The 27379-nt window shown below is 48.7% G+C and overlaps 1 protein-coding gene across 2 annotated transcripts; it reads right to left on the bottom strand.

Annotated features, from left to right (window-relative positions):
* On the bottom strand, positions 1–27371 carry SMAD7 (SMAD family member 7). 2 transcript variants are annotated; one of them, XM_039567364.1, is made up of 4 exons: positions 26439–27371; positions 25473–25526; positions 20374–20448; positions 1–1882 (listed from the first exon to the last, which is right to left on the bottom strand). In XM_039567364.1, exons 1-4 carry the CDS (start codon positions 26947–26949, stop codon positions 1344–1346), a joined length of 1179 nt encoding a protein of 392 aa, XP_039423298.1. In that variant the 5' UTR covers positions 26950–27371; the 3' UTR covers positions 1–1343. The 2 variants fall into 2 exon arrangements, with proteins under 2 accessions (XP_039423298.1, XP_039423299.1); XM_039567365.1 differs by having other exon boundaries at positions 20374–20445.
* Positions 27372–27379: the final 8 nt, after the last annotated feature.

Below are 27379 nucleotides of genomic sequence, written 5' to 3'. Positions count from 1 at the left end.
TTTTGGGATCAAGTGTACATTTTTATTTTTTAATGGAACATAGACTCCTTTAGAAAAAGAAACATTCAGCTGGATGATAACACCCATAGAAAAAACACCAATCTTGTGTTCTCTTTTTTTTTTTTTTTTTAATTTGGCATTTGTTATCTGCATTTATATTAAAGCAAAGTGCATCTTTCTTACTTTTTTTCTTGTTTATACACATTGCACAATACATAAATAATGATGCTTATAAAACGTCTTTATATTTACAAGTAATAATATATTTATATATAACATAAAATACATTTTTTTTCTTTAATAAATCTCAGGGTTTTTTAAGGAGTCCTTTCTTTTTTGTGGGTGTTTTTCCAAAGCACTACAATGCTAAAGTTCCAAGAAGAATGCTCTCTTGTTCAATTAAACCTTTATATTTAGAAAAATAGCTTATGTTAAGGTCTAAACATGCTCATTGAGCTAAGAACAGTGTAAAAGTATCATACTCGTGTATGAATTCAAGAAGAAATGAAAGCACAACTGCATTTCCAGATAAGGTGGTACCTGGATAACCTGATCTAAGCAGGTTACAACACACCAACTATTGTGAACACTTTTTCTCTTGTTTTTCCCACTTGTTTTTCTTTAGTTTTGTTTTTATTTATTTTTAGGTTTAGAATTCTGTCACTTCAAATCTCAGCTCAAATGATCAAGCACAGGCCATGCCCGAAGTCCCCCCACTGTTGTTTTCTCCCCTTACATCAATCCACGATCATAAAAAACATAGAAAAAGCAGTGGAACAATGAACACAGTGACAAGACATGAACCCAGCAACAAGAGAAACACAAAAGGTCAGTAAAAGACCTGTCTGGGAAGGTTTTGCACCATCCTTCGGCGGCAACGCGGGGTTAGCACTGCTGGGGAAGGGGTCTCGGTGTCACCGTCACTGGGAAGGTGGTGCGTACAAAAATACAGTCACCTTGTTATGTTGTCCAAGAAAAGGAGCTGTAACATAGAGCTAGTGGCTTTCAAATCCATCGATCCCCATTGGATAATCCTTTTGAGAGGCGTGAAGTTATTATCTCATGTGATCTATCCCCACTGCACCCTTCTCTCGCCCTTGTGAGAGTTATTGGTCATTCACACTTTTAAAAAATAGATATATTTATCAAAATACCCCAAAGGCAAAAACAACAAAAAACAAACAAAAAAAAAAAATCTTTCATAAGCTATTTCTCAAAACGAGGAAGGGTGAACAAACGAAACAAAACAAAAAAAAACAAAAAGTCTGCACGAAAAGCAAGCACTCAGAAGGAAGTAATAGCAGCAAAGTAGTATAGATGTCATGAGTTCACTCTGTCTTGAGTCACCGGTTGTTGAAAATAACCTCCAACCAGCAGGGGCAACTGCTGATGAACTGTCTCGTGTAGCACTGGCCCCAGCCTTTCACAAAGCTGATCTGCACGGTAAATCCGGTCCATGGCTGCTGCGTGAACTCGTGGTCGTTGGGTCTCTGCAAGGTGTATGCCTTCTCGTAGTCAAAAGCCTTGATGGAAAACCCTGGGAACACTTTGTGAACCTGCAACGTCCTGGAGTCGGGGTTGTCCAGTGTGGCCGACTTGATGAAGATGGGGTAACTGCTGCGGTTGTACACCCACACGCCGTCCACTTCCTTGGTGAGCTGGATGCCGTAGCCGATCTTGCTGCGGACCTTCTGCACCAGCTGGCTTTTGTTGTCTGAGTTGAGCTGTCCGAGGCAGAAACCATTCCCCTGAGGTAGATCATAGAAGATATCCAGGGAGGGCTCTTGGACAGAGTACAGCCGACCCACGCGTGTCTTCTCTTCCCAGTATGCCACCACACACCAGTGTGACCTATCCCCTGGCTCCTGAAGAACTTGAGAATCTGCAGAACAACAGAAAAAAAAAAAAAAAAAAAAAGAGAGATTTAGCATCAAGGGAATTTATACAAACCAAAAGAAACGCAGAACAGGCAGGACCTTGCTTGTCCATGCCTTCACAATCTTGTCCACACGTACATCAATGTCCACAGTGAACCCACTGTTTCCAAAAGAACATTTCCAGGTTTGCGGCACTCCTGTGTTGTTCCAGTGCCTCGTTCTAGTTGGATTTATGGGTCCTGAATCACCAGGTCCACCTTCCCAAAAGTGGCTCCAGGCACAACAGCAGCCCCAACGGCACAGTCACCCTCACCCACACCAGGACCACCTCCAGTGCCAACAGGAGAGGTGAGATGCTCATGCAACCAAACACCCAAACCCCCTTATTTTCACCCACCAAATAATGGATGCATTTCCATGAACAATCTACTGTGCACAGACACTGAAAAAAATGAGGTACTGCTAAGAAAACCACATTGAAAGTCACCCCGTGGGACCAGAGGGGACGAGAACTTGACTACTCTGGTTCATGGGGCTTTTCCCTGCCTGCAGGGCCAGAGTGATGGATGTTATGGGCACATCAGATGACACCCTACACCCATGGGAAGCACTAAGAGATAGAAGGAACCAAAAATCTCACACGTGTTAACAAAAACAGTCTAAAAACTTGCAAAAAACCATAGAAATTCATTGCTGTAGCCCTTCTCTCAACTCCCTTTCCCATAGTTACCCCATGCAGCGTGGCTATGATGTAGGAGGAAAAAGCAAGGCAGGAGGAGGGAAAAAAATGTGAGAAAGCCCCTTTTCCTGACAGAGGATCCCAAGCAGCCTGGCGCTGCTCAGCGGGTAATTCCTTCCAGCCTCAGTAGGCATGTTAAGACCTGGGAACTATTCATCTCTATAATAGTATTAAAGAAAAAAAAAAAAATCAAGCTGGGAATGCAAGTTAGTGAGCACTACCAAAATAATCCCCTGAACTATGGGAGAAACTCCTGGAGCTGGGATGGTGGGTGACCCAGCAACTCAAAGCTCTTCCTGCAGCCCTCCCCCTAAACCCACCCTCCCCAGGGCAACGTGCTGGCTGCCTGCTCTCTCTATTTTTTGCTATTAATAAGCCCATTTTCCCAGTGCAGGCATTTTCCTCCCATCTCGTTCAAGCCCTGCACTGTGCTTTTAAGAGAGGAGGGGAAAAAAAAAAAAAAAAAAAAAAAGCCCAGCCACACACTTTTAATTTCCTCATTTCTATGCCAGCGAGGAAAATATTTCTCCAGTTGCTGGAGGCAGCTACTAAAAATGGGCCTGACTGTGTATGCCTCAAAACAGGGACCCTCATTCCCAGGTTAAACCAGGGATGGGGGTTATGGTCATGCTAGGGTGGTCCCTGGCACAGCATCTGTCAAGGTGCACCCCAGTTTGTCCTTCCACCTCCCTTTTTTGGTGCCTCACAAGACTTTGCTGTGAGTAACTTTATGCGCTGCTGAAACCTGGCACTGAGGAGGGGCAGGGTGGGCAGTTTGGGTTGCCTCCCCACAAACCCAAATGGGGTGCCCTCCACGCAAAAGTGCATCCAGAGGGGCAAGAAACACCCCCAGGGTGGAGCTTCCACCACCTGCCTGAGGGACAGAGGAATATGGGAAGGATGCTTCTGGATCCAGAGGAAGGATGTTCCTGCATCCAAAGGAGGAACTCTGTTGGCCACTCACCACCTCCCTCCTTACTGTTGGCCTGCTGATGATATTCAGAGCCTTTTGGGTTTTGTTTTACAGCAGCTGAGGGAATTTTGGAGCCATTGGACCCCTGATGAAATTCCTATAGGTTTTTCTCAATTTGAACATAAAAGCATCCCTTTCAGGAGGTGGCAGGGGGAAGAAGAGGACTTTTTCACCTGGTATTTGTGCTTGCATTAGTGAAGACCATGTAACAACTAGCTCACTGCTGCTTACAGAGAGCTATTTAATTGCTAAAACATTTAAGGAAACGAAAAAAAACCAAACCTACCAATAATAAAAAAAAAAAAAAAAATAGAAAACTGCCTTGGCGATGAATGAACAGACCTTTATGGAGGGCTGGAAGTTCATGAATGAATCCCACTAGCTTTTTGAATGACATGGGGTGACCAGACCTCAAGGACGAATCTTAGGTAATCCGGGATGTTTGGGTTTTTTTTAAGGAGCTGATGCCAGCACACAGTATAAATATGCCAGAGCCTCTTCCGTTTGCGGGCTTCGGGCTGTTGACTGCATGTCTAGTCAAAAAGCCATGAGAATACAAGGGAGAGCTCAGATAAACAGGTTCAGGCCTCCCTGCCAGCCACCACCAAAGCCTCTTTTTGCTGCTGTTGGGACCCCGGCAGAGCCCCCTTGCTCCCACCCGCCCCCCTGGTTCTGGCATCCGCCAGGAAAAGGGGTGGGAAAAGCGAGTGGCATCACTCAGGCAGGAGAGGAGGTGGCAGGAGAGAAGGAAAAAGTGACTCAAGAGACGCTTCCTACAGTGACAGACTTCTTTTTTTCCTCCCAAAAGGCTTTTTTTGGTGGCAATAATCACGGATCTGTGCAAATGAAGCAAACAGAAGTATTATGCTCAAAAACACCCTGCTGGGTTCACCCTGTGCAACCTGGGGTCATGGCAGGCACCCACCATCCAGCTCCCATCTCCGCCTGCGGCAAACTCACACAAAAACCCAGATCCCAGGAAAATTCACAGCCACATCCTCCTCAACACATCCTCGTGTGCGACAGCCCATAGACAGCTGCAAACCCTTTGGGATCCCTGTTTTGAGTTAAAAGCATCGTTTTTACGAGCTCCTCGGAGCAAACACGTCCCTTTCTAAATGCTGGAAAACTCCCAGCAAACTGGGAGCGTTCCCATATCCCAGCAAACAATGATAATATTTAATGCTATAAACATCCGCGCTATTATTTCGTTATTAAGGATCCCTCCATTTGCTGCTATCACTGGGTTATTAGGATTTTCCATGGTTTCCATTACAGCCTGCCTTGAGGCTCTGGCAGCCTCCCCCCGGCGCCTTGTGCAAGCTCATTGTCAAGAAACAATAGTATAGAAATAACTGAAAATAAAGTGAGTTTGCCCTCAGGAATTTAGGGAATTAGTTGTATTGATCACTCTTAGTCAGGTCTAGAGATTCACACTAGTTCCTCATAGAGGGGGGAAATCAAGGCAATACCCCAAAGCCCCTGGGGTAACGTTTTGTAATTTTGGTGCAGATGGTTCATCAGCAGTGATGCCCCAGCACAACCACATTACAAAATATCCCGTTCCCACTGGAAAACTTTCTTTTTGCCACATTTTTTACACCTTCCTGGATTTTCCTGAGGGGCTGCCCCAATTTTGCGAATGCATCCATTGTCCTCCATAGAAGCATCATCCCAGCTAATTCCCAACACACCAATCAGCACAAGAGGCTCTGAGGTTCCCCACCACTTGCCTTGACCCTCACAAACTTCAAGTCCTGCCTGAAATTGCTCAATAAAAGACCACAGTCAGGATTTCTGCACACTGGGGGTGCACATGCTGTCTGTGGGCTCAGGGCATGATCCTGCTCCTCCTGAAAATGCTTCATCCATACAGAAATCCTGGGCCATGGGATAACAAAGCAATAACCCCAAAAAACTGACAGCTGCAGAAACCAAAGAGGTCAAGAGACAGCAGAGGGTATGGGACATTCACACCACAGAAACACCCAAATTTATCAAGTCCCACACTTGGTTTTTCCAAGCTATGGCAGAAGGACTCACATCTCCCATTGCTTGGCAAGATATTTCTGGTGTGGCTTTTCTCCTCATCACATGGTGAGTTTTAACTTGATGAGAAAGCATGTCATCCATACTTTTTCTTTCCAAGCTCCAGCAGTTTTATTAGGAATTTGGGAAGAAAAAGTTCTTTTTTTTTTTTTTTTTTAATTCACAAAGAAGCAAAGCATTTTAGCAAAATTGAATTTAGAAAGCAATAATAATAAACTAAAACAACACAGCTCCTGTCCTGGGGTTGTTTTAGATCTCTGTCGTCCTTCAGATCTCAGCCTTGTCCCAGTGCCAGGTTCATGAATGTAGAGGGGAGCTAGGCTGGAGATCTTTTGGTTTTGTTCTGTTTTTTTTTAGCTAAAGGTTTTCCTATAGTCAACCAGCCTTGAAAGAAAAGAGCAAGTTTAGCACACACTGAGTTATCTGACCTGCCAGGACTGCTCCCAGCTGACCACGTCAAGGGCTGTTGAAATTATCAGCAGTATCTGTGATAACAACTCACTGCTGAAAATGGCAATAAAATAGCCTTCCTGATGAGGATTTTAAAAGCATGTAATTGGATCTTTCATCAATGACATCAGGATTAGAGGCAAATTAAACTGTCCAACAGTAGAAGTGTTCTGAACCACGTATGTACACTTTTTCTAATATATGTGCATATACATTTATTTTTCAAAAGAGCAGGTTTTTATCCTGGGCATCTTCTCATGACCTTCCTAAACTTCTCACCATCTCACCCCCTCCTCTCCCTAATTCCTGGGTCTGGATTTCCCAACAAACATCAACCCTGGCACAATACTCACTATATGAGCATCTACCCTGAACTACTAACAAAAGTCTCCTAATTTAAAAAAAAATCACAGGATGGTTTGGGTTGGGAGGGACCTTAAAGCCCCTCTTCTTCCACCCACTGCCATGGGCAGGGACACCTTCCTCTATCCCAGGTTGCTCCAAGCTCTAGCCTGGCCTTGGACACTGCCAGGGATCCAGGGGCAGCCACAGCTGCTCTGGGCACCCTGGGCCAGGGCCTGCCCACCCTCCCAGACAGCAATTCCTTCCCAATATCCCATCCAGCCCTGCCCCTCTGGCACTGGGGAAGCCATTCCCTGGCTCCTGTCCCTCCAGGCCTTGTCCCCAGTCCCTCTGCAGCTCTCCTGGAGCCCCTTTAGGCCCTGCCAGGGGCTCTGAGCTCTCCCTGGAGCCTTCTCTTGTGCAGCTGAACACCCCCAGCTGTCCCAGGCTGGCTGCAGAGCAGAGGGGCTCCAGCCCTGGAGCATCTCGGTGGCCTCTCCTGGATTCACTCCAGCAGCTCCACATCCTTGTGCTGTTGGGGGACTCAAAAACCTGGAGAGAACCCTGCCTGGCTTTCTAGAAGACAGCTTTCTGCTGGAAAATAAGTGCCATGGGCACTGCCAAGGAGCAGATGAACACATTACAGTCCTTCCTCCTTTATCCATCAGCGCACACGGAGGGCATTTGTGCTTAAAAAAAAAATTGACTGGACTGGTGTCAGCACAACGTGTCTGGCTGGGGCCAGCACTGAGACCAAGCTCAGCACATCTCGCGCCCGATAATCTCTCTTGGCTGACCTTAAGTGGCATTTGTGTGTCCAGGACAGTGCCATGACCCTCATCTTCTCCTCCTCTTTGAGATGCAAGAGACGGAGACACAAAACCCAGAGGTTTTCACGGGGTTTTAAATGCTCTTCTGGAGGGTCCTCAGGACTTCTCCAGTTGCAGTTTTGCCCCTCCTGTTATTGGCAAGTGCTGATTTTGTAGGACCTCAGGAAAAACATCCCCCTGGCCCCTTACTTCAGAAGTGAAGACATTACACCAAGGTGAGGAGAACACAGAGCATGGTGTGCTCATCAAAACAAAGAAAAATGGGCACCCAGAATGGCAATCCTACTTCCTTTCTAGTCTCTCAGGTGACTTACAGGGTGGAAGAACAGAACAAAACAAAAGAAAACCCCAAAAACCAAAAAAGATAAACAAACAAACAAAAAACCAAAACAAAGAAAAATACCTAAAAGCTAGATTTCCAGGAACATTCAGCAAAAGCAAAGGGAAAAAAAGGCCAAATAAAGGATAAATCCACATTAAAGGATATATCCTGCTGCAGAAAAGGGGCTTTGTGCCTTTAACAAAGTTTGTGGGCAGCCTGGAGGGTCCACCCATGGCAGTGTTTGCCCCAGACCTTATGTACCTCCCAGCATACCCGGGCTAGACAGCTTCACCTTCCTCAGGAGCCCCTGCTCTTGATGGCTGGGATGGTTTCTGAAAGCCTAACTTCGAGGATGGTCCTGTGTAAAGCTCCTGTTGTTTGCAGAGGAAATAAACCCTCACCTACTGCAGGGATGCCACCGCCCAGGGGGCCTGGGGGTTGCTCCACCTCCCCAGCACCAGAGCCCCCAAGAGCTGAGACAGTCTGTCACGTCATCACCTACTTAGGGAGCCTTTAATCTGTGGATTATTGACATGATAGACCATAACATCTCTTTAAGAGCCACTACAGCCCATCGTGTCAGTAGGTACTTAATGCAGTCCTTAATCCGCGGATTGACAGGCTAGACCATAAATTTGTGTCTATGTCTAATTAGACGGCTCTTATTACTCAGCATATACAGTAGTCATGCAGGCTAAAGAGCCTTAAGATTACTTTTTAAATTTATTAGCAAGTTGTCCAATCAATCACTCAAATGGCTCCTTGTTCCGTGCAAAATCAGTCAACCTTGCATGAAAATAAATGTTAAGTTTCACCGCAAGATTTCAATTTGCTGATGTTTACTAAGATTGAGTCTGATGAGGTCAAGCAGGATAAAATATGGCAGAAGCCATCAGGGGAAGGAGTCTTGTATTTCCCCATTTTTCTAGGGCTTTGGTTCAGGTTTGTATTAACAGTGACCTGAAATTTTGGGAGGGCTTTGCTTGGTCCGCAGGTGACCCAATGAAAAACTGCCATCACCTTCCCCACATCTGGGAATCCCCCTTGTGAAATCAGGACAAAAATGAGGTCAGGTGAGATGGTGGGTAGAGATGATTCACCCCTGAGGACATCCCCTCAGGTTCCCATCCCAGCTTGGTGGTGGCCCTGAGTCAGCCTTCCCCCAGCCTAGAACCAAGCCCTGACCTTTTTGAGGGTTAATTCAGCAAGAACATAAAAGTGAGAAAGAAAGGAGCCCTACAAGCATGTTGTTGCAGACCTTCAGAGACTCAAAAGCAAACATCTTGGCAGATGCCAAGGCTGGACCAGGAGTGATGTCCAAAAATATTAAAAAATATACTAAAAAAGATAGGGTGATCCATGTCCCCTACTTTGCAGGACGGCAAAGGAAGAACCCAAGTGAAACTGCCGAGTTCATGGAGTACACCAAACCAGAAATTTGATTCATAAACATCCTATTAGTCACTGCTACTGTCTAATTACAGTGATTAATCAATTACCACGGCTAAAAACGACTCTAGAAGAGAAGAACCCTTTTCTTGTGACCATTCTCTTTAAAAGCCAAGCAAGGCTGGAGCTACAAGGCAGTGGGGCGGGGGGGAAAATATGCAAGCACACACCAAAAATGCCTGTCTGCCTGTCTCCAGTGGTTAGAGGAGCCAGCTGACTCCAGTTTCCTCCGTACCAGGCTTCAGGCCTCATCAGCCATGCAAATTATAGAGTACCGTGCTGTCTGAAGGCCGAATTTCGACTCAGCTCAGAGAAAAGCCTTAGAGGAAGGGTGGGGATGAAGAAGCCAGCCAAATCCATTCATAATATTTACAGTAAATGGGCCTCTTTGCTGTTGTTTAGTATACAGTCAGCCTAATTATTTTTGAAGTTTTAATTTAAAGAACCTTCTTTATCTGCCTCTCCTTCTGCACCCCTCAAAGGTGTGGGAAAACTTTTCCCTTGTTTCAAAAAAGCAGTAGGACGGGAATCCCTTCCCCAAGCTCCAACTCAACAGTTGGGTGGGACAAAGGGATGCTGAAAGAGGTGAGACCCTTCCAAAGCGGCCCTGCCAAAATCCATGGGGGTTTTAAGAGTCCCAGACCATCCAAAGAGGCACAAGGGCATGCAGATCCATGTGAAAACCCCCCAGAAATCCTATTTTTGCTGCATGTGTCCCCATTGCTGTTCTGTGCTGGTGGGGACTTCCTGCCTCAGGAGGTGGTGCAGGTGCTCCAGTGCCCCATGCACTATCCAACCTTCTCCCCTTCATTGAGGGCAACCTGAAATAATTCCACTTTTGTAACAAATCAGCCAACAGACTTATCTGGAAAAGACAGCCAGCACTCATGAGATGCTGCCCTGGGAGCCCCAAGTGACTCAGGGCTGGTAGCAGCCCCAGCTCCCAGAGAGGAGCAACCACCTCCATGCCTCAGCCTCAGCAGCTACCAGGACACACCTCTTCCCCACCCATACCCAACCCAGATCTAAACCAGAAACCTTCTGAGAAAGAGAAACCAGCACACAAAGGGCTCCTGGCTTACTGCAATGCAAATCAGACGTGAGGATGAGCTTGCCAAGAATCTCTCTCCCGGCTTGGGCTGCACTGGAGGCTCCTGTGGCAGCATCCTGCCCATCACCTTTCTGGGATAAATCACGCCGCAGATGCCAAAGCCACCAGAGGCCATAGAGCCGTGCCAGCCACGGGGTCACAGCCCCCCTCAATGCAGTCAGCCAGCTGGGGCTTAGAGGATGACCTTAAAAAGCTTTTGCAATGAAACATAAAGCTTCAGTGCTGCAGGGAAGGTCCCTCAGTGCCCAGGGGTGCCCTGGGAAGAACAGGGATACAGCCCCCAGGGAAGCCTCAGCTCTCCACTAGCAACATGTAGCTATGTGGGTTACCTGTTAAGACCTTAATAAAACCTGAAGTAGAGCAGTTTAGGATTTCCAAATGGATACCTAATACACAGATGTGTGTTAGGATCTTTCCCCCGCCCCCAACTGCATTACACACACACACACACACATACACAACACAGCATTGCTGCTGTTCTCATTCTCATTCCAGTAGTGAAAAAAAACCTCTCCCTGCAGCACACTGACCTGGAATTCTCCCCTAAAGACTGAAAACAGACGTAAATATATATTTCTCCACACACCAAAAAAATAAAAATGCCCACTTGCCCCAGCAACTTTTCCCAGAGCAGCATCTCCCTCGCAGGGATGTAAACCCATGGAAAAAGTAGAGTAGGAACAAAAGTCCTTTTCACGTTCATCGTGCCCCACTCCGTAACAATTATGAAAACTGTTTAGCTGGGCTGGCATTTGGAGCATTTACTGCATTCCTGCCAATAAATTCCAGTCCCGGATCCGATGGAAAAGGCTCCCTCCCTCCCCTTTCCCCTCCCTCCCTTGCCTTCATTCCTCCTGGCTTTCTTTACAACCTAATACCCTGTCAACGCGGGGCCAGGGCCTACTTAGGGGGAAAAAAAAACACCCAGCGCCAGACTGGAGACAGCAGGCAGACTGAAAAAGTTAATCATTACTTCTGTCTGCCTTCATAATCTAATCACGCCTATTCCTAAGAGCAGGCAGCAGAGCACGCTGGCGTACGGGCACGGTCACCGCCCAGGGATGGACGGATGGACACACGGACAGCACCAGCCCCAGCCCGGGTAGGGGGCAATCAAAGGATGGACAGACAGGATGGATGGCGTTGGAAAGGAGTTCACAAGCCTGGCCATGCACACACACCCCTCCCCTCGCCTCTCACTTTGCTCTGGATTAATAACGCGTAGCAATTATAGAGAATATTATATTCATTAAGTAATTAACCCTCCCGGCGCTCCGGCGGAGCTGGCACCCCCTTCTCGCAGACAGAGGCCAGCAGAGGTTTGCCCTGGGCTAGAAAACGGGGCAGGTCGGCAGCACCCGGGTTAAAAAAAAAAACCAAAAAGCTCCTCGTGGCTCATCTCATCCCACTGCTGGTGGCAACAGCAGAGCCATGTCCCAGGTGGGGACCTGCCACGACTGGGGTGGCATCACCCACACCCAGCAGGATCCTCCCCTGGGGACAAAACTCAGGAGATTTGGGCTGTCACCAAGAGCCAGCAGCATCATCCCATGGACGCAAAACTCAGGGGATCTGGGGTGTCACCAACACCCAGCAGCATCCTCCCATGGGGATGAAACCCAAAGGATCTGGGCATCACTAAGACCCAGGAGCATCCTCACGCAGGGATAATGCCCAGGGAATCTGGAGCTTGGAAAGCCCAGCATCACACCAGCTTCTCCAGAAAATAACTGCAGTGCAACTCTCAGGTGAGCCAAGGCTTCATGCTCTTGACACCCAGGATACATTTTCCATGCTTGGCTGTGACAAAGAACAGGAAAACTACAGGCATCTGCCTATGATTTATGGGTTTGTTCCTTATCATGAGCTAAAAAGTCTCAGACTGGCTTCCAAAGAAAATGAATTCATCAGTTCAAATGCAGTGATGTAACTTCAGGCTCCCAGCTCCTTTTCCAAATAAAACTCCTGTTACTTGATTCCTGCTCGAAGAATGATTTTATGGAGTTATTGACTCCGTCCGCTCTGCCTGGGAAGGTGCTGCCGGAGCCCAGCCACGGGGTCACTGACAGCATCCCGCGTGGGCGAGCAGGACCTCATCTCATGGCTTAGTTTCTTGACTATTTTGCCATTTTCCCTGCTTTTCTACTCAAAACCTCACCTTGCACACCAATGTGCAAACAGACACTCAACTGCACTGGTATGATTTTGCATCACCCACCATGGTGGGGCTCCTCCTCAGCAGTGACGCCTGGTAATTTTCATCACCCATACATTCAACCCATAGCCTTCCATCACCAAAAATCACTGGATCCACAGCCAACTGCACCACTTGCAAAAGTGACAGATGTCTGAACTTCCACCACCTTCCTAACAGCCGAGTTTCTCCACCACAAAGTCACCTCTTACTGATGCAGTTCTGGTTTCTATGAACAAAACCTCTTCAACCTATATAAATATTATATAGAATTCTATACAAATATGGAACATATTCAATATACAATGAATATAGTGAATATATTCAACATATATATCTATAAAGTATGTTGACTATATCCTATATAATTCTATATATTATATATAGAATAAATTATCTCCATCCATATTCAACCTACACATAGAGGTTGAATGGATTTTGATTAGTATTTAACCATCCACAGTCTCACTTATTATGTACACCTATAAGGCACATATTTGCAACTAGGGTTAAGAGCTCGAGCAGTTCTGAATTATTACTTAAAAGGCAAAATTTGCCTTTCCACATGCTCAGCGAAAAGCCAGGAAAGCCATGGGAGCCAGGACTTCACCCCAAAGCTGCATCACCAAACCCCAGTGCCCCAACAGGGATCCCACTTGGTCGCTGCGGGAGGATGAGGAAGGACCACAGAGCCAGGTACGGGTCATCACACACAGAGGAGCATCACCAAGAGCATCACCAGGACCTCCTGCCACCAGCCCACGGTGCTTCAGCACTGCCAGCACAACCCAACCAGGGAGGCTGAAGCCAGTAGGTTTTTTATGTAGTGAGGTTAAAAGGGTAGAGAAGGGCTGAGCCAGCTCTTACAGGGTGGTTTTTTTTTTCTTTCCCCTTGCAAGTTAAAACCAAGATAATGACACTGGGTGGGGACCAATTTGAAGGGCTGAGCAGCCAAACCAAAATTAGTCTCCCGGCCAAGAGCTTCCTAGGCCTCACAGTTTGGGGAAGGAAGCTGAGAAAAAGCATGAAAATAAAAAAAAAAAAAATTCCTCGGGAAGCTGGACCATTGCGCTCAAGCAAAGGTGACCCTGCTAGTCAAATATTTTTCAACATAATAAAAGTAAAATCAAGTACTGGAACAGCCTCCCTTGGAAAAGCAGGACCTATGAGATGATGTTTTTTCCTCCTTTTTTCTCCTTTTCTTTCTTTTCCCTCCCCTGGCACTTTCTTTCCTTTCACTAATAACTATGTTTTCTTGCATTTTTTTTCTTGGCTCTTTCCTCATAAAAGACTGATGTAATTTCCTGTCTTGTCCCAATGTTTCCTGTTAATTAACAGGGTGAAAGTTATCATCACGCATTTAAATGGCAACCCAAAAGAGGGAAGGGAAAAAAAAAATGGGGGAAAAATAAAAAAGAAATTAGAAAGGAGAGAAAAGGGCTGTCTGTTAGCAAACACCACATCACATCCCCAGCAGCACAAAACACCGTGGAAAAAGCTTTTTGGAACTGATGACTTGAGCCCATGGGCAAAGACCCCCCCAAGGGTGGCAGCAGGTCTGTGCACAGGGAATCCAAGCCCCCACCCTCCCCTGGATGGGGATGGAAAATCCCTGCAAAGCTTGCCCAGAAAAGCTCTTCTCTTGCATTAAGAAGGAAAATAAAAAAAGAAGGGAAACAATGAGATGGAAAACAGGAGGAAGAAAGAAAACAAGTAGAAGTAAAAGAAGAAAAAGAAGGAAAAGAGGAAGATAAAAACAGGACAAAAAGAAGGAGGAGAAGAAGGAGAAGAAGGAGGAGAAGAAGAAGCAGAAGAAGGAGAAAAGACAAAAAAGCAGAAGAAGGAAAACAGAAGAAAAAAAGAGGGAAAACAGGAAAAGAAAATGGAAGGAAAAAGACAAAAAAAAAAGAGAGAAATAAAATAAAGTAAAATAACTTGTAGAGAAAAAGGCAGACAGCAACACCCAAGATGTTGCTTTTATTAAGAGAAGTTGAAGAATAGGAAAAAAAAAAAAAAAAAAAGAAAAGAAAAGCCAGGGGCTAATCCAAAGACAGCAGGCGGAAATCCTGTGAGCCGCTGAGCTCCTTCCCTTGCCCGCCCTCAGCCCCGTGCAGGATCAGGCTCCTCCATGCCCTCTGTTCCTCAACAGCAGCCGTGACGCAGCCGGTGCCCCTGCGGCACCACAGCCATGCCAGCGGCCCCGGCACGCTGACGGCGGGCGAAACAAAGCGATTTAGGCAAAAAGCGAGGGTGGTTAGAACAGAGACTGTGCCTCAGCAGTTAATAATATCCCAGTGCTGAAAATAAACTGGGAAGGAAGCTCCTTTGTGACAGTAGGCAGGCGGCCAGGCTGCGGCGTGGGTCATTCACGCCAGCAGGGGAAGGCGGTGGGGCTGGCACCCACCCACCACCCAGCCCGTCACCCTGCTGGAGCACAGCTAGGGCTGGGGACAGGGTCCCTATACACAATTTCCTCCTGGGCACCCTAAAACGGGCTGCACCCCGTTGTAAGCCAGCAGGGAGGTTTACGGTGCTGGCCACCGTGGCTGGAAACAGGCATCCCCCCATGCCCGTGGTGGGGAAGTGCATGTGGCTAATGTTACTGGTTCCTTTAGTGTAAGTGATACCCACTGGCAGACAGCAGGGATGGAAACGATGGAGCCTGCATCCCTGCCAGCCCGGGGCTGCTCCTCTACGAGTGTTTTTGTCCCATGGAGTTTTAAATGTCCCCAGTGATCAAGTTGCCGGCGGTCATCAGGACAGCTACTGCGAGCAGAGCACGGTTTGAACTGACACCCAACTTCCAAAATTCGCCTTTCTAGCCTCGTTCTTCCCTAAAAAGTGCCAGGCTGTGGGATTAAAACACAGGTGGACCCCATCATGGTCCCCATCACTGTTCCCACCATTATCCCCCTATGACAGACTTGCTGGTTCTAGGATCGCCTGCATTTTATCATCAGCTGTTCCAAAGGCACCGTTCAGCTGGGAAAATCTACTGGCGTCTGGAAAAATGGGTTTAATGAAGCTGTACAGGTATGGATTGAAACTATCTAATGGGGGCAGCACCTCTGCTATCATTTCTTTTTTAAAACACATTGTAGAAGAGTATCTAGGAAAGGCTCAAGAGGCTCTAGAGCACTTAAAAGTAATTATTAAATGTATTCTATTTGCTTTGGAATCATTTTAATCGGTGAAACGCCCGGAGCTGGGAGGAGGATCCCGGCTGTGTCCCAGGGGGGTCCCCACAGGGTGAGAACCCCCTTAAAAAAAAAAAAAAAAGAAGCCCTCACAGGGCTTGGAGGAACCAGAGCGGGTGGCCAAGCCAAGAGCCCGGGGCCGGTGCCAAGCACCAGCTCCCTCCTCCCAGTCGGCCACGGTCAGATGATGTGCGAGGCGAGCCGGGAGGCTCCTAGTCTGGCAGGCAGCCTGCTCTGCTCCAGAGGCTCCAGTGCTGTCATCCTGGCGTTAACCCCTGATAACCTTGTCCTTTCCAGGACAGGATCGTGGTTTTTAGGTAAGCAAGGAGCAGGGGGTCATGTCTCCCAGCGAGGCTGGGAAGGAAAGGGTGCAGCGCCCTGCGATGCTCAAAGCAAATTAAAAAATATTAAAAAGACGTAGGCTCAAAAATAAACCAAAAATAAGTGACTTAAAGAAAAAAAAAATTCCCAAGCAATTGTTTATCCCTGGGACAAATATACAATCCTAGTTCCACAGGAAGATGTCTCAATTTCAGATTATAATAGGATGCCAATTTGTAAATAAAGGCATTTCACAGGAGGTTATAAACTCCGTAGGGGAGGGAGGTGGAAGTAGGGGGAACGGGAAAACACAGGCAGGGCTCTGGCGGAGACACAGCACAGGATCCTGTTTACACGGGCGGGGGGAGAGTGGTGGGGAGCCGCTTCGGGGGGCAAATATCTCCGGATTTGGACAAGGTGCTTCTTCCCCGTCGAGCAGATACCAGCGGGGATCAGAGGCATAGTGAAACATTCCCGGCCTGTCCGCAATTTTGGAATGAAATGTCAATCAGCCAAGAGGTCCCTTAAACCAGACAAGGTCCCACAGCACAGAGAGCTGGAGTAGGGAATGATGCTAATATTTTTCCAGCCTGGGGAAATCTTTTCCCCGTGTTTTTGGTGTGGAGTTGGGAGGGAGAAACTGAGTCTGTGCCTGCTGCAGAAGAGCCTTGTGGGTTTCCCAGCCTCAAGGCTTGCAGAACTTTGATCCAGCACCCACCAAGTATTATCATTCAACATCCACTGGCTCTTGGAGACCCTGGGGTGTTTCCAGAGTTTGGGCAAATCAACAGGATTGGGCCAAAATCCAGAAAAACTCTCAGGTTTGGTATTATAGGAACAACCTCTATAAAAAAGGCAGTGGATGTGGCAAGGACACAAGCCAGCTCAACTTGCTTTCCCTCTCCGAGGACAAGCTCTGGGCTTCTTGAGAGCTTTGCTTTGCCAGCAGATCCAGCACTATTCACCTGTCCTACTGGAGAACCACTTCCTCACCCACCATGGACACCACAACCTTCCACCAGCCGAGAGCCACCAGCCCCACACCACACACGGGTCAGGACAGAGATGTCCAGGGCTGGTGGATCATGTTCCATGGAGACTCAGCACCAACACCACCAAACACCACCAGCTCACTTCTACCCTTGGAGCACAGCTTCTCCATGGGTCATACAGGAATCTGGCTCCCACCAATCTGATGCCACCAGACCACGGGCCAGCCACCTCCAAGTTCTCCAAGCATGGCTTTGCTTGTTTGAAAGAAGTCGTAACCAAACACATCGGCTGAGAACAAGTCAGCTCAAAATACAGGAAAACCACCCTCTGTCTCCTATTTACGGGAATTATTTTTATCTCCAATGGGATATTTTTGCTCTTTAACCACACTGAGGACAGAAAGGATCTGGCTACTAATACCTGAGCACAACCACGTCAGGGGGAGAAAACGTGAGCGAGGAGCCCTGACCCACCCACAGGCTGACCACTGATAAAAATAAAGATGATATAAGAAAATAAATAAAAGCCAGAATACAGAAGTTAGAGCCAGTGCCTTGGGGGAAGCAAGGGGTACATCAACCAGAGAATGGGATGGCTGGGGGAGACAGAGCAGAGGTAGGATGAGAAGAGGACACCAGCATGGTGTGAAGGACTACCCAGGATTGCATTCCTGGGTCAGGAAGGAGAACAGAAAGCAGAGGGAGGGAGGGAAAGAGCAGCTCAGATTAGTTATCACAAGGGGGAAACACTCCCCATACATCCCCCTGGCCACGCCACTCCCCCCGCCACACATCCTCCAGAGCCTCTGGTATCCATCAACACAACTGCCTGCAGCCCCAGCAAGAGACAGACCCCAGCAGTGGCTGATCTGAGACTCCTCCTCATCAAAGGCTCCTCAGGGAGAGCTGCAAGGATGCTCGCTTTGAGTCCCTTCAAAGCTCTCCTTGCCACCATCCTCTCAACCCGTCCACGCATTCCCCTGCCAGAGCGGCCATGAACCCCAGGCTGGCCCCATTCCCAAATTCTCAGCGTTGAGAGTGATCTTCCTTGCCAAATCCTGCTTTTTGAGACATCAGAGCAGATCTACTGACCTTGATCTCTGCTAATACACCAGCATCCACCACCCATGACTGATGACCAAAGGCTGCAGTGCTGCAGGAACCCACCACCAACAACAACCACCTGTGACGTCTTTTTCCTCACACACCCACTCCAGTTTCCAAACTACCAAAATAATTACAGGTTTTTTTCCTTTTCTTAAGCCATCCTTTCATCAAGGAGCCGCAAATCCAACATGTACAGGTCTGGAGGAGATGAGGGATGCTGGATTCTCCACCCAGCATCACCCATCCCCATCTGCCTGAACACAGATAAGACCAAGCCAAAGCGCTGGCCATGTACCCTGCCAATAACTCATTAAAGCCCTCTTCAAACACACTCTTCTGCTAACTAAAATATGCAGGAGGGGGTAGGAAAAAAAGGAGGAGAAAATGAGCTTTGGAGGATTGCTCCAAAGTGCATTTATTTTCCTTTCTTGACTGGGTCTCTCCAGTTGGGAATTTTCAGCGCTGCACTTCAGCGCGCGGAAGGGAGATGCCAGTAAATCAGAGCAAATTCAAAACAAATGCTCTTTCATGTGGAGGCATTCGGCTTTGTTTCAGGGCTTGGGTAGCTAACCATATCCCTTCAAGAGTCAACTCTCCTATCAGCTCCTCATTAAACTAAATGGCTACAATTACATTTGGGGAGGAAAAAAGAGCGGTTAATGATCGTAAAAGGTTCTGTTTCCAGGCTTGGGGAGGGGGGAGAACGTTTGATAAGGGCGACCAAAAAAAAAATCCAATCCAATGAAATAATAACAATAGAATAAAGTAAGTTAAAAGCCTATTTTCAGGTGGAAATGTGCTTTCATTTGGGGAAGAAGCTCAATTAAGGAGCTAGGGGTCCCCTTCCCACAGCCCTTTGGGAGGCACCAGGAACGAGCCATGTTATTTCCTGCAGCCCAAGCCCCCACCTCCAGCCTTCCCTTCGGGAGCAGAGCTGCCAGACGAGATGTTATCAATAGGCTGAACTTTACAGAAAGCCCCCTTTTAAGAGCGAGTACTTCCTCTGCTTATTTCATGTGGTATCCTGTGGAACCGAACTCTCTCCTCCCCTCTGCAATGGGTGTATTTCAGGAGGAAAAAGGAAAAAAAAAAAGAAAAAAAGATCTAACAACATTCTTATTGTGTTGTTTTGCTTCTTGTCTTTTTTCTTTCTACAGTGTCTTTTTTTAAATTCCCTGAAGCTATAGGCTCCAATAGTAAATGAAATAAAAAAACCCAAAGCTGCCTTAAGAAAAAAACCCCAAACAGCAACAAGTTTCCCTGTTCCCTCTCCCCCTTCATTTGATTAATTCTCATTAGGGCCTTTGAACAAACAATATGCTCCCCTCTCAAATAACAGACAGGGTATATATTACACCCAAAGAAAAACAAACAAGGCTCACTTAAAGACATCACATCCACACCAAACGCAATTCCTGGAGAGAGGCAGGGGCAGATGCATGCGTGCGTGCAGCCGCCGCTGACCTAATTCTGAATGCCAGTTTCAAGGTGATGAATAAATCATAAATCAAGGAGACATCCCCACAAAGGCAGGCACCTTCAAACATCAGCCAGTACCTGCAGGTACATGGTTTCAGACACTTTAATCCTGGTAGAGACACTGAGGTGGCCAGTCTGGGGTGAGAGGTGAGGTGCTGGAGACATCACACCTTGGAAATGGGGTTGGGAGTTGGACTAGATGACCTTCAAAGATCCTTTCCAACCCAAACCACTCTATGTCTCTATGCAAACCCCAAGAGGGGTGGGGAAACCACCTTATGAGCCTCCATCCTGAAACAGGAGGCTGAGGGAGATGGCAAACAGGAAAACAGCGGAAATCATAGAATACCTCAGGTTGGAAGGAATACGAAAGGATCATCAACTCTCTCTGCTACATCCTCTACAAAAAAACAGGCCACTTTTCCTCCCTGGGCACCATGAGCCTTGTGCAACAGATGTGGGATGCTGGTAACCTTACAAGGAGCCAAATCTGAGTAGGGCTCTCATCCCAGAGACCAGAGATGCCCCCACCAAGTCAAGGAGACCTTGACACCAGATCCTTCTTTAAGGTACGAGCACCTTAAGCACCTGCTCCCATAATCCACGCATCCAAATGAATGGTCAACCAACATTGCTTTGCCTTCCCCTGCCTCAGCCCTTTTGCCTCTTCCTGCCTCAGCCCAAAAATGAATGGAGAATGAGGCTGGAATTCGAAGGAAATACAGGCTTTCAGGGATGGAGAACCTTGTCTGGGATTTCAACACATCATTTTGCACAAGAGGTACACAGCTGCTACTGAAATGAAGCCCAGCTCCCCCTCCAAGCACACCCTTCTCAGTGATGTGCATTCCCAAAACTCCCCAGCATCACTTTGCCTTTTGTCGGGACCCTCAGCCAACGCAACCCACATCCAAGATCAAGGGCAACAAGAGATCTCTTACCTGAGAGCCCCCCAGGGGCTAGACAATTAGTTCCCCCTGTTTCAGTGGAGGAAGGCACAGAGTCTGGACAATCTGCTGGAGCAGAGGAAAAGGAAAAAAAAAAAAAAAAGTCAGTATATAGGTGGTTCTTTGCAGGCTCCCAGCATCGCCCCAAGCAGAATACACATTCCAAAGGGCTTAGCAGGAAGCGATTACTAATTGTCCGTGCAGAGACAGTAGTTCATCAAGAAGCATCCACCCTAACTCGTTGTCTCAGTCAAGGCTGCGCTTCATCACCAGCCAGTGCTGATTATAGACCGTCAGAAATTACAGGCTGGCTGCCACCTCTCTGGACAAGTCACCGGCTAAGGACATCAAGGCTGTCGCCCTTCTGATGCAAGCAAGCTTCCAAAAATTCTTAAATCGTGACTTTATGCACCCAATTTAGTCAACACCTGTAACTCACCAAAATGGGAACCGAAAGGGAAACGTCTCATTGCTGCCCTTTTGCAGCAATCGGGCTGAGTTTGTGGTGCCCCACTCAGTTTTTGTCACCACCAGCTGCTGGCAGATCTTATTGCCACCTCCTGGGAAACTGGACCTACTCCTCCGTGCACCACCCAAGGGCAGGGTAAGACTGGCTGCTTCTTTAGAGGTTTCTCCCCATGCATGCAGGTGCTGGAGCTCAAGGTTTGGGACCTTTCTATCATAAGCCTGCTCCTCCAGGTGACAACAGCTGGAAGCAACACCAATCTTCTGGTCCTACGGACCAACTCCAGCTTTTTGGTCACTACCATGTGGGACCACAAGCTGAAGAACAAGCCTGAGAAGACCTGTGAAGTTCATGCAAACTTCTGGTCCTCAGGGACTTTGGGTTTCACCAAATTTGGGCTCCCTATGCCATCATTTCGTTCACATCTGTATCTCAAAGCAAGGACCACCACCAGGAGAGCCAAAAATGATTTTCTTCCTACTGATAAAGCAATTCTTCCAGATCCCACCCCTGAAATATACCTGTCTGCATAACCTCATTTTATCAGAGTAAAGTAAAAGCCCTAACAGGAATATACAGTTTAACAGGATATACTTAATCAAACTGAAAACAATAGGGGAGACAGGAAATAGACTTACTTGTGAAATACTGTATATGATATGCTCTCTAAATGCCTTGTTGTGCTTTCTATGCTTTAAAGAAATAGGGGTTTTACTTTTTTTAACCCTTTTTAGTCCAGACAGAAGATTCCCCTGCCATTTCCCCTCTGATGGCTTCAAGTGCTTGAGCTACAGATGCTTTCTGAACACAGGCTGGACCACTCTGCCCTGCCCTGGGCTCCCTGTGCCCGCAGCTACAGTTCCCTGAGGAGTTCCTGTGGATAAGGGACATAATTGGTCCTTTCCATGTTGTCTTGCCGTAGGGATCATACCAGGTTCTCTGTTACCACATCAGGCAGGACAGAATCCTATCCAAACTTCAAATATATAACCCTAGCAATGGGGGGATGTGCTTGCACACTTCTTCCTCAGTTCCCTTCCCGTGTCCCATCGCCCAACAAGACAGTTCCCCTCATCCATGAATCACCCCCTGAAGTCTCTTTAAAAAATGCAGAGCTGGTGCAGCTCAACTCTAGACCAACCATGACAGTCAGGTGTGGAATGAACCCAAAGTCAGAACCTTCATGGGGTCTCTGCCCTGTGTGTGGCTGGATTAATTGCTGCACTCCTCCTACCACCCACAGAGCTGCCCAGGACTCTTGTTATTAGGGGGCACTGGGGCTCATTTTACCTTCGGCACCAGAGAGGTGGCAGGATCAACCCAAACCAGGATTTGTCCAAGCCTGGTACGCATCCATCTCCTCCCAACACTGCCTTCCCACAGCATAAAACCATTGCAGAGACACAAAATTATTCCTTCTGGCCACCATCCCAACCTTGCAAGGTGTCAAATAGCTCCTGGGAGCTGCCAAACCTCCAGCTCCCCTGAAAGCTGACGCCACAGGAGGGCATTCGGCCCTGCAGCAACATCTCGGTGAGTTTCCTGCACTCTCACACTCCAGCACCACCAAGACCAGTCATGCAGGAGCACAGTGGAGCCACTTGCAGCCCCTTGTCCCACTTAAAGCTTCATCAAAAATCTCCCTGAATTATGAGGGAACTACTATCCACCTCACTTTCAGCACGGCTGCAAGCGGCAACTCCAGCAGGGACATCAGGAATGCTGAGTGCCCACACACCTCCATCATCCATCCCTGCCAACGTCCTGTGTGAGGGAGAAGGAAAGTCCTTCCCTTGATTAAAGTCCTCCCCATCCCTGGAGGTGTCCAAGGCCAGGCTGGAGGTGGTTTGGAGCAACCTGGTCTAGTGGAAGGTATCCCTGCCCAAGGCAGGGGGTTGGAACGAGATGAATTTTAAGGTCATTCCAACCCAAACCATTCTGGGATTCTATGAATGAGCAAGCCAGCCTGACCTACAGCCTTCTCTCAGGTAACTCAGCCATCAAGGGCAGATCTTTCTGTTCTACAACAAGTACACAAATACCAGATCTATCCTACCAACACAGCCTGACGTGGCATTTCACTGCCTGCAGTGGACTCCCAGCTCCCTGTCCATCCCTACTTTCCTCCAGCCTGCGATACAGCCTGTCTCAGCCTCCATCCCCTCCAGAAAAACTGATTTAGTCCCCATGGTAAGGGTTTTAAACTAAAAGAGAAGAGAGATTTTGATGAGATTGAATGAAGAAACTGTTAATGATGAGGGTGGTAAGGCACTGGCACAGGCTGCCCACAGAGATGGCAGATCCTCCACCCCAGAAACATTCAAGGGCAGGCTGGATGGGACTCAGAGCCACCTGGTCTAGTTGAAGATGTTCCTGCTCATTGCAGGAGAGTTGGACTAGAGGGTCTTTAGTGTCCCTTCCAACAAAAATCCTTTTTTGATTCTCTGATCTGGCAGCCTCTGCCAGAGCCCACACCAGTCCAGGTTTAATACCTGCCTGTCTCTCCATGTAAAGCACTTACAAGACATGGCACTAAACACTTAAAAAACTTTTACCATTACTATCATGCTCAGTGGAAAAGCAGAAGCTTTCTGCTGGAAGAACATTCCCAGCTCCACTGATAGAGTCTAAACATAGGGACGGTTCCCGCCCAAGGTCCCAGGTGAGAAGACGGCTGATGAGCATCAGCCAGGTAAAAAAATGTTCACACCTTCCTAGAGTTCTCAACATGCAGCTGGGCAGCTGCCACAGGAGATGGCACAGAGGCTGGGATGGGAAACCCTCAGTCCTCTGCAGAGGAAATGCTGAGAAACCCTGAGCTTGCAAAACCCACCTGCCACCACAGACTTCCAGGCTCCGCTGGTGCCTGTCACAGCCCCGTTAGTCAGAGCTCAGCTGCCAAGCAGATTTTTCTTTCAAAAAGGAAAAAAAAAGGAGGACTTTTTGGTGAGTAACCCAGTTGTTTCTGTGCTTCCGATGGGCAGCGTTAATCACTTCCTATTGGCCAATAGGAATAACTTTTCCTTTCGAAATGGCACATTCATGTTCTGCTGCTTTTCTGTTTACACACATTTTGCTACCTTATGTCAACACTTGCTAATGAATAAATATATCATTCAGCTAACTGAAAATGAGATCCTGGCAGAGGCAGATTGAATGTTTAAATCCTGCTAATAGATTTTATCCTAACATCTTTGCAGGAAACCAAAATCAAGCTTTAACCCTTCTCTCCCGCAGCTCTGAACCCCTTTGCATCCCAGGACCATCAATGGGTGGAAAGAAAAGCCGTGAAGGTAAAAATAGGAACTTTTAAGGGAGCACTGCAGGGATGCAGTCAATATTATGTGAAACCCACAAAACTTCATGATCCAGCAGACCCTCAGAGTCTATTACAGGACAACCCTTCTGCATTCCAGCACATGCTTGGGATGCTGAACCTACTCCGGATGTTCCTCTTTCATTCATGAGCCCTTATCTCCTGTTTTTTTCACATCAAGGCAAGATAGTTCATACTTTGCAACCCAATTGTTTGTTAAACAACTTTGTTTATTTCCGCAAGGCAAAAAAAGACTTATTAGTGTTCCCAAAGAGTTTGCAGGGGGTGAAAACAACAGTCCATCCTCCAAGGGAGCAGCAAGCAGGATGAGACCCCACCACAGCGCCAGAGCAGCCTCAGGGTTGGGGTTTCTTTTAGCCCTGAGACACTGGAGAGGGGTGATTTTACAGACACTGTTCCTTTGGCCAAAAAACCCCAACCAACCAACCTGACACTGGTCTTCAGGAGTATCTATCTACCTCTGCCTCCCTGCAGTGCCGTGCCTCCCCTGTCTGCCACAACCGCGGGACGCCACCACAGAGACCACCGTGCTCCAGCCAGCACTCCAGAGCCACTAATCCTCAGGAAGCCAGGAGCTGCTCCTCCTGAGCTCCCCCCGTTTCCGATCCTCCCCACCTCTCCTCCTTCTCCCAGCCTCATTTATCTCACACCCGGCGAGCTCGCTGCCAGCCAAGAGTTTATGCAGACAACCGCAAAAGAGCTGGTGCCAGCCTCAAATGGGCTTCTCCCCTGGCACCCTGACGTTCAATTACAAGCAACAGGCATGCATAGTGGTGCTAAGAAATTTAAATTTAAAAAGTCAGAAAAAAGAACTTTTCAACCTCTTTTCCCGTTTTTTTTTTCAACCTGATGAGGCAGGATCAGGCTCCTATAAAACTCAAGAGAGATTTCTAGTCAGTCCGTCTATCAAGGTTCGTTGGGATTCCCAGGCATCAGGGAGATGCTGTGCTGGACCCCAACCTAAATCCCTAAAAATTCACCCAGGGGTGCGGGAGCACTGCCATTTCCAACTGGAGCCTATGGTTTTCCTGGCTGACTCAAGCAGCACAGGTCTGCGCTGCACTGCAATCCCTTCTGAAGTTTCCTGCCGGAGTTTTAAAATCCTACTTTGTGCACAAGGTGGCTTAGATAACTTATATGTTAATTCTTACAGGGGTAGCAGGAGGCACAGAAGCACACAAGCAACCCAAGAGCGAAATGCATGACAAAGGCAGGAGACGGCTTTCCCTGATAAAGGGGCTGTTTTCCCATTTTTTATCTCTTACCCTGCACTGAAAAAAGTCTACTTACCAGTTGGTTTGAGAAAATCCATTGGATATCTGGAGTAGGGTGGAGGGGGAGACTCTGGAATTAGAGAAGTACAGAGAAAATAAAGGCAGAGCCATGAGAAAGAAAAAAAAAAAAAGAAAAAAGATAGGAACTTATGATAACAGTGGCATTCTTTTAGCAAAACTGTTTGTCTTAGCTCTGGGGGTTGGAGGCAGGGCAGCGAGGCGGTGATTGCCTTGATATTTAGCTGTCAGATAAACAAAAGGGGCCGTCTGGCGCCAGTCTCCCTGCTATCTGCCGCTCGGGCTGTCTGATCGGGGCCTCCTTGGCTCGGCGGAGCCGCGGCAGCGCCGGGGCCGCCCGGCCCTTAATCCCCCGGCACCGCACGGGGACGGCGGGGAGGCAGCGCCGGGGCCCCCGGGAGGGGAGGGGGTCCCAGAGGTGGGGGGTGGGGGGGTCTCCCCCTCCCCTAAATACAAAAGGAAATACATAAACCACGGCAATAGAAAGTTTTTGCGCGCGTTCTGGGATTTGTTGTTTGTTGTGGCTCGGTTTTGTTTTGTTTTGTTTTTCTCCAGAAGGGAAAAAAGTTTTGTGGGCTGGGAGGTGAGTGGGGCTGCATCCACCGTATTCCCTCCATACATGCATCCCCTGCATCCCCTCCAACCCTGCACACCTCTAGCCCCTGCACCCTCTCCATCCCCCGCACCCCGCACTCCATTCCCTGCACACCTTCAGCCCCGGCACCGCTGCATCCCCTCCATCTCTTGCATGCCCTCCAGTCCCTGCACACCTCTAACCCCCGCACCCCTGAATCCCCTGCAACCTTGTATGCTCGCCATTCCCCTGTATTCCCGCATCCCTACAACTCCTGCACACCTCTAACCCCCGCACCCCTGTCTCCCCTCCATCCCTGTACTGCTCCAACCCCTGCACCTTTCCATCTCCCGCACCCCCTGCATCCCCTGCCATTCCCTGCCGCCGTACCTAGCTCGCAGAGCCGGCTGAGGTGGTGCGGGTTGCAGCAGACGAGCTCGGAGTGAGCCTTGCCGTAGGATTCACAGCAACATAACCGCTTCACTTCGGAGCAGTGGCGGAGGTCGGGCCAGCGGAACACCTTGCAGAGCAGCACGGGCAGCGGGTACCAGTGCTGTCCCAGCCGCGAGTCGGCCTTGGCGGGCAGCAGCAAGCAGGGGGTCCGCGCCCCGCCGCGGGACTCCACGGCGTGCAGCAGCCCCTCCAGCTGCCGCTCCTTCAGCCGCTTCAGCACGGCGTGGGTCAGCGCCTTCAGTTCCGCCTCCGCGCCCGCCGCCGCCCGCCCGCCGCGGCCCGCCTTGCCCGGGCAGCACCCGCGCCCCCCGCCCAAGTGCGCCCGGGGCTCGGCCACCGCCGCCGCCGCGCTGGGCTCGCCCGCCGCCGCCTCCTCCTCTTCCTCGCCGCCGGGCGCGCGGCTCCGCCAGAGCCGCCGGACGAGCACCGAGCGTTTGGTCCTGAACATGCGGGACGAGAGGAGGGGCCCCCGGCTACAAAACGGGCATGTCGTCCGCCGAGCATGAAGGGGCCGGCAGGCGGGATGCGGCGGCAGCGGGGGGCAGCGGCGGGGGGCAGCGGAGCCGAGGCGGGCTGTGGCATGCGCCAGTCTCCGCGCTGGGGCCGCGGGTCCCGCCGCCTCCCGCGGGGGGATGCGCCGGCCGCGCCTCCGCCCGCTGCGAGAAAATTTACAGAAAAAACCGAATTAAAAAGAAAAAAATCAAAAACTGGAGAAAAAATAAAAAAAGGGAAAAAATAAAGATGGTGGGAAGGGAAGGGAGAGAGTCGCCGCTCGCTACGGCTTTGCCCAAAAAAGCTAAGAAAAATGAAAAAAATTCCCGTCTAAAGCCCGCGGCGCCCGTCGCGGGGGCAGGCGGGCGGGGGCTGCCGGCGCCGCG

The sequence above is a fragment of the Corvus cornix genome, chromosome Z, assembly GCF_000738735.6.
Source record: "Corvus cornix cornix isolate S_Up_H32 chromosome Z, ASM73873v5, whole genome shotgun sequence".
Taxonomy (NCBI): Eukaryota; Metazoa; Chordata; class Aves; order Passeriformes; family Corvidae; genus Corvus; species Corvus cornix.
Note: the sequence above shows the minus strand (reverse complement) of the source record. Positions and strands in the feature narration are given on the sequence as shown.